At 42.4% G+C, this 10,351-nt stretch overlaps 1 protein-coding gene across 1 annotated transcript in view; it reads left to right on the plus strand.

Moving 5' to 3' along the window:
• Positions 1-7,972, plus strand: part of LOC139395228 (WD repeat domain phosphoinositide-interacting protein 1-like) — a 32,458-nt gene extending 24,486 nt beyond the window's left edge. The window contains exons 11-15 of the mRNA XM_071142875.1: positions 74-181; positions 3,098-3,237; positions 3,574-3,674; positions 6,922-6,995; positions 7,062-7,972. Of these exons, the coding sequence (XP_070998976.1) occupies positions 74-181; positions 3,098-3,237; positions 3,574-3,674; positions 6,922-6,972 (400 nt within the window). The 3' untranslated portion in view covers positions 6,973-6,995; positions 7,062-7,972. The remainder of the gene's footprint in view (positions 1-73; positions 182-3,097; positions 3,238-3,573; positions 3,675-6,921; positions 6,996-7,061) is intronic.
• The last annotated feature ends 2,379 nt before the right edge of the window (positions 7,973-10,351 follow it).

Below are 10,351 nucleotides of genomic sequence, written 5' to 3' on the forward strand. Positions count from 1 at the left end.
ATAGTGTTGTTTGTCCTGTTCCACTGGGTGTGAGGGTGTCATGGCTGGCTGTGTCCCTGTGTCTGTCTGTCAGGATCCAGAAGCTCCCTCGTCTGCTGGTGGCTTCCTCCGACGGACAGCTGTTCATCTATAACGTCGATCCCCAGGATGGAGGAGAGTGCGTCCTGGCTCAGAAACACAGGTGAGAGGTCATCTCAGGTCAGAGGTCAATCGAGGTCAGAAGCCTTTACAGCTGCTTTGCTAATCAAACAAACTGCTGAAAGTGACATCCTGAAAACCGTATTTATGATGTCATCTGGAACTTATTCAATACCAGACCTAGTATTTATGATGTCATCTGTAACTTATTCAATACCAGACCTAGTATTTATGATGTCATCTGGAACTTATTCAATACCAGACCTAGTATTTATGATGTCATCTGGAACTTATTCAATACCAGACCTAGTATTTATGATGTCATCTGGAACTTATTCAATACCAGACCTAGTATTTATGATGTCATCTGGAACTTATTCAATACCAGACCTAGCATTTATGATGTCATCTGGAACTTATTCAATACCAGACCTAGTATTTATGATGTCATCTGGAACTTATTCAATACCAGACCTAGTATTTATGATGTCATCTGGAACTTATTCAATACCAGACCTAGTATTTATGATGTCATCTGGAACTTATTCAATACCAGACCTAGTATTTATGATGTCATCTGGAACTTATTCAAAACCAGACCTAGTATTTATGATGTCATCTGGAACTTATTCAATACCAGACCTAGCATTTATGATGTCATCTGGAACTTATTCAATACCAGACCTAGCATTTATGATGTCATCTGGAACTTATTCAATACCAGACCTAGTATTTATGATGTCATCTGGAACTTATTCAATACCAGACCTAGTATTTATGATGTCATATGCAACTTATTCAATACCAGACCTAGTATTTATGATGTCATCTGGAACTTATTCAATACCAGACCTAGTATTTATGATGTCATCTGCAACTTATTCAATACCAGACCTAGTATTTATGATGTCATATGCAACTTATTCAATACCAGACCTAGTATTTATGATGTCATCTGGAACTTATTCAATACCAGACCTAGTATTTATGATGTCATCTGGAACTTATTCAATACCAGACCTAGTATTTATGATGTCATCTGGAACTTATTCAATACCAGACCTAGTATTTATGATGTCATCTGGAACTTATTCAATACCAGACCTAGTATTTATGATGTCATCTGCAACTTATTCAATACCAGACCTAGTATTTATGATGTCATATGCAACTTATTCAATACCAGACCTAGTATTTATGATGTCATATGCAACTTATTCAATACCAGACCTAGTATTTATGATGTCATCTGGAACTTATTCAATACCAGACCTAGTATTTATGATGTCATCTGGAACTTATTCAATACCAGACCTAGTATTTATGATGTCATCTGGAACTTATTCAATACCAGACTTAGTATTTATGATGTCATCTGGAACTTATTCAATACCAGACCTAGTATTTATGATGTCATCTGGAACTTATTCAATACCAGACCTAGTATTTATGACGTCATCTGGAACTTATTCAATACCAGACCTAGTATTTATGACGTCATCTGGAACTTATTCAATACCAGACCTAGTATTTATGACGTCATCTGGAACTTATTCAATACCAGACCTAGTATTTATGACGTCATCTGGAACTTATTCAATACCAGACCTAGTATTTATGACGTCATCTGGAACTTATTCAATACCAGACCTAGTATTTATGACGTCATCTGGAACTTATTCAATACCAGACCTAGTATTTATGATGTCATCTGGAACTTATTCAATACCAGACCTAGTATTTATGATGTCATCTGGAACTTAATCAATACCAGACCTAGTATTTATGACGTCATCTGGAACTTATTCAATACCAGACCTAGTATTTATGACGTCATCTGGAACTTATTCAATACCAGACCTAGTATTTATGACGTCATCTGGAACTTATTCAATACCAGACCTAGTATTTATGATGTCATCTGGAACTTATTCAATACCAGACCTAGTATTTATGATGTCATCTGGAACTTATTCAATACCAGACCTAGTATTTATGATGTCATCTGCAACTTATTCAATACCAGACCTAGTATTTATGATGTCATCTGGAACTTATTCAATACCAGACCTAGTATTTATGATGTCATCTGCAACTTATTCAATACCAGACCTAGTATTTATGATGTCATCTGGAACTTATTCAATACCAGACCTAGTATTTATGATGTCATCTGGAACTTATTCAATACCAGACCTAGTATTTATGATGTCATCTGGAACTTATTCAATACCAGACCTAGTATTTATGATGTCATCTGCAACTTATTCAATACCAGACCTAGTATTTATGATGTCATCTGCAACTTATTCAATACCAGACCTAGCATTTATGATGTCATCTGGAACTTATTCAATACCAGACCTAGCATTTATGATGTCATCTGGAACTTATTCAATACCAGACCTAGTATTTATGATGTCATCTGCAACTTATTCAATACCAGACCTAGTATTTATGATGTCATCTGGAACTTATTCAATACCAGACCTAGTATTTATGATGTCATCTGGAACTTATTCAATACCAGACCTAGTATTTATGATGTCATCTGGAACTTATTCAATACCAGACCTAGTATTTATGATGTCATCTGGAACTTATTCAATACCAGACCTAGTATTTATGCTTTATTGCTAGGGGAAACATATGTTTACATTGCCAAAGCAAGTGAAATAGATAATAAACTAAAGTGAAATTAACAACAAAAAATGTACAGTAAACATTACACTGACAAGTTTCAAAGGAATAAAGACATTTCAAATATCATATCATGTCTATATAGATTGTTGTAATGATGCTCAAATGGTTAAAGTACAAAGGGGAAAATAAATAAACCTAAATATGGGTTGTATTTACAATGGTGTTTGTACTTCAATGTGGTTGCCCTTTTCTTGTGGCAACAGGTCACAAATCTTGCTGCTCTCTCTCGCTGATTTTCTCTCTCTCTCTCTCTCAGATTGTTTGGTGAGGATGAGGACAAGGAGGAAGGGGTGGAGTCAGAAGGGTCAGAGGTCACGGTGCCCGTCCAGGCATGTCCATCATACGCCGCCACTGTTGCCATACCAGCCACCGGTCCAGTCACTACCACGCTCACAGGTGTGTGTGTGTGTGTGTGTGTGTGTGTGTGTGTGTGAGATAAATATTGTGTGTGTGTGAGAGAGCGATTGTGTGAGAGAGTGAGGAAGACAGAGAGAAAGAGAGATTTGTGTTGTATCTGAAAGGGGTGTGTGTGTGTGTGTGTGTGTGTGTGTGTGTGTGTGTGTGTGAGAGAGAGAGAGAGAGAGATACATATTGTGTGTGTGTGAGAGAGTGAGGAAGACAGAGAGAAAGAGAGATGTGTGTTGTATCTGAAAGGGTGTGTGTGTGTGTGATACATTTGTGTGTGTGTGTATATAACTTTACCTGTAACCCCTCTCCTCCTCTCCACCCCAGGTTACTCTGAGGATGGTGGGGCTAAGAAGGGAGAGGTGATCCCAGAACATGAGTTTGCCGCTGGTCCCGTCTGTCTGGATGATGAGAACGAGTTTCCTCCAGTGAGCAACCAGCAACTCTCCTAGCCTGGTCCTAGACAGAAACAGTAGGCTATAGGACCTAGCCTGGTCCTATACAGAAACAGTAGTCATGCTAACTCTCCTAGCCTGGTCCTATACAGAAACAGTAGTCATGCTAACTCTCCTAGCCTGGTCCTATACAGAAACAGTAGTCATGCTAACTCTCCTAGCCTGGTCCTATACAGAAACAGTAGTCATGCTAACTCTCCTAGCCTGGTCCTATACAGAAACAGTAGTCATGCTAACTCTCCTAGCCTGGTCCTATACAGAAACAGTAGTCATGCTAACTCTCCTAGCCTGGTCCTATACAGAGACAGTAGTCATGCTAACTCTCCTAGCCTGGTCCTATATAGAAACAGTAGCCTGGCTAGCTAGCCAGAGACTGAGAGAAGCAGAGTTTGGCCAAAGCGAGACATTTGAACCTGGAAAAACATTAGACAAAGGGAAAGGGTGCAACTCTACCCTACTGCCTTCAGAAACTACAGGACAGCTCCTCGATCGTGGTGAGCAGCAGCAGTAGTGCTTCTGGGATACTGAGTCTGGAAGGCCATCAGTAGGATCAGAGGAGCACATGTAAAGAGTTGACCCTACTGTCTTTATATTCCACTCAGGTGCTAGCCGGGTTCCATTTAGAAACATAGGAACTATAGTACTAGCCTAGTCCCCTTCCTTAACCCCTACCCTACTACAAACTAGTCTCCTTCCCCTCCTGCAGACTAGTCCCCTTCCCTACCCCCTACTCTCCTACAGACTAGTCCCCTTCCCTAACCCCTACTCTCCTACAAACTAGTCCCCTTCCCCTCCTACAGACTAGTCCCCTTCCCTAACCCCTACTCTCCTACAAACTAGTTCCCTTCCCTACCCCTTATAACATTGGCCCAGTTAGCAAGGCCTCCACACTAACTCCTACAAAACATTGGGTTTAAATCCTACAGTATACACCGAGAGAACAAAACATTAGGAACATCTTCCTAACATTGAGTTTAACCAGGTCTCCTCCCCTTCATCTACACTGATTTGAAGTGGATTCAACAAGTGACATCAATAAGGGATCATATCTTTCACCTGGATTCCCCTGGTCAGTCTGTGTCGTGGAAAGAGCAGGTGTTCCTAATGTTTTGTTCAGTCAATATATATATACAGTAGGTTTTATAAGAAGTGTTGTAATGCTGACGGTTGCAATGGGTTTCACTCTGTGAATAACGGAATTACTTCAATACATAATTCCTCTCTTTAATGTGATTTTATAAGTGTTACCTTCTTCGTGTATAATGAATCAAATGGGGGTTTGAAAGAACCGTTCAGATGTTTCGGCCGGGATTAAATTAGATCCTGGGTGATAGGCAGGAAATGTTCCCGCGTTCGCGGAGATTCCATTTACAGGAAAACTCAATCGGATATTGCCTTTAAAAGTCACAATGCAGATAACCCGCGATCAGATTGAATTCTAGTTGCATGTGGCCAGTTCTGTTTGTGTAATTGTTATATTAATCCACTAGGGGGTGCTGTTGTCCCCGTGTGAGTTCCTATTGTTCAGTGCAACCTGTAAGCAAGTAGAAGTCGCTCCTAAGCACTGATCTAGGATCAGCATACTCCTGGCCAGTCCTGACCTTTACTATATGAAGGTTAAGCGCAATACTGGTCCTAGATCAGTGCATGAAGAGAAGATTCTATGTTGCTTTATTGGGTGTAGAGAGAGCCCATGATTCTCAATGTCTCTCCTCGGGGACGTTTCACAATGTTGTTGTAGCCCTGAACTAGCGCCTGATTTATAGTAGTCAAGTGCTCGTTGACCGGTTGTAGCATCAGGTGTGCTAGTTCTGGAACAGTTCAAATACATGGACAGGCTGGGGGTTGTCGAGGAGAGGTTGTGATAATACATGGACAGGCTGGGGGTTGTCGAGGAGAGGTTGTGATAATACATAGACAGGCTGGGGGTTGTCAAGGAGAGGTTGTGATAATACATGGACAGGCTGGGGGTTGTCGAGGAGAGGTTGTGATAATACATAGACAGGCTGGGGGTTGCCGAGGAGAGGTTGTGATAATACATAGACAGGCTGGGGGTTGTCGAGGAGAGGTTGTGATAATACATGGACAGGCTGGGGGTTGTCGAGGAGAGGTTGTGATAATACATAGACAGGCTGGGGGTTGTCGAGGAGAGGTTGTGATAATACATGGACAGGCTGGGGGTTGTCGAGGAGAGGTTGTGATAATACATGGACAGGCTGGAGGTTGTCGAGGAGAGGTTGTGATAATACATGGACAGGCTGGGGGTTGTCGAGGAGAGGTTGTGATAATACATAGACAGGCTGGGGGTTGTCAAGGAGAGGTTGTGATAATACATGGACAGGCTGGGGGTTGTCGAGGAGAGGTTGTGATAATACATAGACAGGCTGGGGGTTGTCGAGGAGAGGTTGTGATAATACATGGACAGGCTGGTGGTTGCCGAGGAGAGGTTGGGAAAAGGCTGCCTTTGTGATGCCCTACTAGTTTCTATGTCCTATTGAAATGAATGTCAACCTGTAGTTCTGTCACATTCTCTGAGAAGGGGAGACGTGACCACGTGACCACGTGACCACGTGACCAAACTACAATAACGATGTTGTTTTAAAACGTCTTGGCATGACTGTGTGTTTTATAAGGAATAAGGAGGTCTGTTTTAAACCTCTGTCTAGTCTGTCCCATGTGTCTGGTCCTAGAAATACCTTGTCTAAGAGCATTAATCATAGGATATATCTTAGTGGAGTGTTTTCTAAACCCCCCCCCCCCCCCCCTTGATGTTGATATTGGTAAAGGTGGACGTCTTTAGTCTGTCTCTCAGAGTCGGGGTCAATTCCATTTCCATTCAGTCAGTTCAGGAATTACATTGAATTGACTGAGGTTCGCGTCCCAAATGTCACCCTATTCCCTATATAGTGCACTACTTTTGACTAGAGCCCTATGGCCAATGGCACCCTATTCCCTATATAGTGCACTACTTTTGACTAGAGCCCTATGGCACCCTATTCCCTATATAGTGCACTACTTTTGACCCTGGTAGTTCACCATATAGGAAATAGGGCTCTGGTTAAAAGTAGTGCACTATATAGGGAATAGGGTGCCATTTGGGACTCAACCTGATATGATATGGAAGGAACCTTAACCCTGTTGTCTCTATTATAACAAGACTATGACCAAAAACCATTCAACCTGACCCCTGACCCCGGTCTGTTTTGGTGTTTTTTGGTAGATAAATTGGTGCCGCGACGGAACTCGAGGTGGCCAGGGGCGTCGTCTGTGAGGGAAGGACAGGAGGACAGACAGGTGTCTGTGGTACACGTTAGAACACACTGACACCTGGTCTGGAACCACAGGCGGGAGGACAGACAGACAGACAGGTGTCTATGGTACACGTTAGAACACACTGACACCTGGTCTGGAACCACAGGACTTCCAGGGGAACCGTTACCCAGAGAGAGAGTCAGATAGAGAGGAACAGGAAAAGAGGGGGAAAAGATTCTCATTTTAGGGTGCTAAGTTATTTTTTTGAATTAAGTGATTTAAAAATAAATAAATAATAATGATTTCTAACTGGGAGAGGGGGGGGGGCAGGACTGGGTGTTTGTGAACCGGTGTGTTACAGTCCTGGGTCAAATATATAATGTCAAACACTCAAATACCATTATGTCCTAAAAGGCACCCTATTCCCTATTTAGTGCACTACTTTTGACAAGGCCCATAGGGCTCTGATCAAATGTAATGCACTATATAGGGAATATAGTGCAATTTGGTGCACAGTCCAGAGCTGTGCTTAGTTTAGTTCAGTGGTTCTCAACCCAGGGGTACTAGGAGAGGGTACTAGAGGGGGTACTAGAGAAGACTCATGAGACCATAGGCCTACTGGTCAAAATGCACATGAAGGGGGTACTTCAGGGGTACTCTGGGCAGAGCGAAATTTAGTTGGTGGCACACTAACCAAAAAAAAAAAAAAAGAAGTTGGGTTTAGTGTTTCCTGTAAAATGGAACCAATGAAACCGATTTGAATATTCCCAAGAGGACAAACTCCAAACTAAATCAAGGTCACAAAGGCTCTGACTCAGAGGGCACCTTGGAAGAGCAGTGGAAGTATTAGAGACCATGTGTGTGATCCGTCTGTGGTGTGATAAGACTCTCCTGTACCACGTGCATGACTGACATGTCGCAAATATAACCACGTTTTTTTTTTATAGCTACATACATTACTTGACAAAAAAAATATTTTATAATAGAATAATTAAATTGTTTAATTATAGCATCATCATAACTTTTACGTTTGTTATTATTATTATTATTAACATGATGGTATTTAATCGTAAAGGAGATTAACAGTTTTTATTCTGTTTATTTTGTTTTAAATCTGTGTATTTGGATGCATTGATACTTACTAAATGTTTACATGTACACCTCTTGGACACGAACCAGCAGGTCGTTTTCTATGTACGTCCCGATGATATCATTTGTAAAAGTGCGACGTTTTGCAGATTGCACGAGACCAAAAAAAAGGAAACTACACAGAAACAAACAAATAAAGAAGTTGACTGAAGTAGGAATGGAATTATGCAAATCGCCTGACTGGAGTGGTTATTTATCTTTAATGGGGGAGGGAGAGGAGAGGGGAGGGGAGGAGAGGGGGGGGGAGGGGAGAGGAGAGGGAGAGGAGAGGGGGGGGGGGAGGGGAGAGGAGAGGGAGAGGAGAGGGGAGGACATTTTGGGGGGGAGAGGAGAGGAGGGAGGGAGTGGGTTGGAGAGGAGAGAGGAGAGGAGGGGAGGGGAGAGGGGAGGGAGGGGAGAGGGGAGGGGGGGGGGGGAGGGGAGAGGGAGAGGAGAGGGGAGGACATTTTGGGGGGAGAGGAGAGGAGGGAGGGAGTGGGTTGGAGAGGAGAGGAGAGAGGAGGGGGAGAGAAGAGGGAGAGGAGAGAGGAGGGATAGGAGAGAGGAGGGATAGGAGAGAGGAGGGAGAGGAGAGAGGAGGGAGGGAGAGGAGAGAGGAGGACATTTTGGGGGGGAGAGGAGAGGAGGGAGGGAGGGGGTTGGAGAGGAGAGGAGAGGGGAGGGAGAGGAGAGGGAGAGGGGAGGAGGGAGGAGAGGAAAGGGAGAGGGGAGGGAGGGAGGGAGGGAGAGAGAGAGAAGGGAAGGGAGGGGAGGAAGGAAGGAAAGAAGGAATGTTTTGGACAGATGTTATATTATTAGACCACTGAGTCCACACAGCCTTGGATGTAGTAGCCAATCTATCCTTGTATAGAATTTGCCACATAACTCATATCAGAACAGAGAGAGAGAGTCAGAGAGAGAGAGGAACAGAGAGAGAGGAACAGAGAGAGAGACTGCTGACTCATTAGTGTTACACATGCCTCACAGGAGCCACTGCCTCTGGCTCCTAAATGAGAGAGAGAGAGAGAGAAGCAGACAACCTAAGAAATTAACAACAATGACAAATGGTTTGATGAAGAATGGGACAAATGTACCCACTGTAGTCGGCAGATATTTAGTAACCAGTTAACAGTTACCAGCAGGTGTCTTGATAATAGAAAAATGCACCGAGTCAGTGGTTCCTGCGCCCCATGCTATTGCTTTGGAGTCGTTAAAAACACTGTTTTGATATTTCTGTTGTAATGTGATTCATCCATATATCGTGTAGACCTACATGCAACAGCAGTCCTTATCTTTTGCGCTTTTGACAATTATTTCACACGACATGCCTAAATATATACTTACAACAACGAGGCTAGTAAAGAAATACGTTTTTCTTTCGTTTATTGAATGACCTACATCATGTTATTTTAATGTAGCCCTTTGGAGAGCAACATCACGATGTTTAAAAAAAAAAACATGTCTAAATTGGCCAATTGAAGACATCTCATGTAACATTTGATTGTGTTCGATTAAAATTATAGACCTTTCAAACGTCGCATGCAACATGATCGGCAAGTGACTTAATTGATGCCTACTGTGTCAAACGCGATTTAGAGTTGTTAAACCGGTGAGAGACGAGTGTGTTGACATAACGGTATTATTTTTAAAAAATCCGCTTTTAACAACCATCACAATTGTAAAAAATATATATATATATTAAAAAGTGATGCATCCCAACATATTAGGCAATAATTAAGAGTTTTACCATTACAACATTTGACGTACAGTGTCCTTGTCTGAAGCGTGCTGTAGAGTTAACAGCTGGCGACGCCTCATTACGATTGGTTATTCCCCATCATTTGCAACAACGTCAATGAGCGTCATCGCTATATATATCCTTTGCGGTACCTCAAACTGTCGTGATTACCAGCGGAGATCAACTTTTATAAATTGCTTTTTACTCCTGGCTCAGAGTTTGTCTATGCAGTGTTTAAACGTCATCCTTAAATCTACTATGAGCTGGGAGTTTTTTTGTTGTTGTTGTTGTCGTAAAACAGGTTTAACGAGATTCCTAGGACTTTGAGATTCTTTATAGATAGGCTCCCAGACCCTAGGTTAGATGCACTATTATGGTTTCATTACCCAATCATGGTGTTTCGAGTCTTTCTATTGTAGATGTACAACGTGAAAGCATAGTGGGTGAATTTCCGCGAACAACTAAGAGCGTTGAAGCGCGAGGGTTTAACTTCTCCGCTGTTTTGGTCGCATAGTTACCGCGCTATGGGGGA

Source organism: Oncorhynchus clarkii, unplaced genomic scaffold (genome assembly GCF_045791955.1).
Source record: "Oncorhynchus clarkii lewisi isolate Uvic-CL-2024 unplaced genomic scaffold, UVic_Ocla_1.0 unplaced_contig_14083_pilon_pilon, whole genome shotgun sequence".
NCBI lineage: Eukaryota > Metazoa > Chordata > Actinopteri > Salmoniformes > Salmonidae > Oncorhynchus > Oncorhynchus clarkii.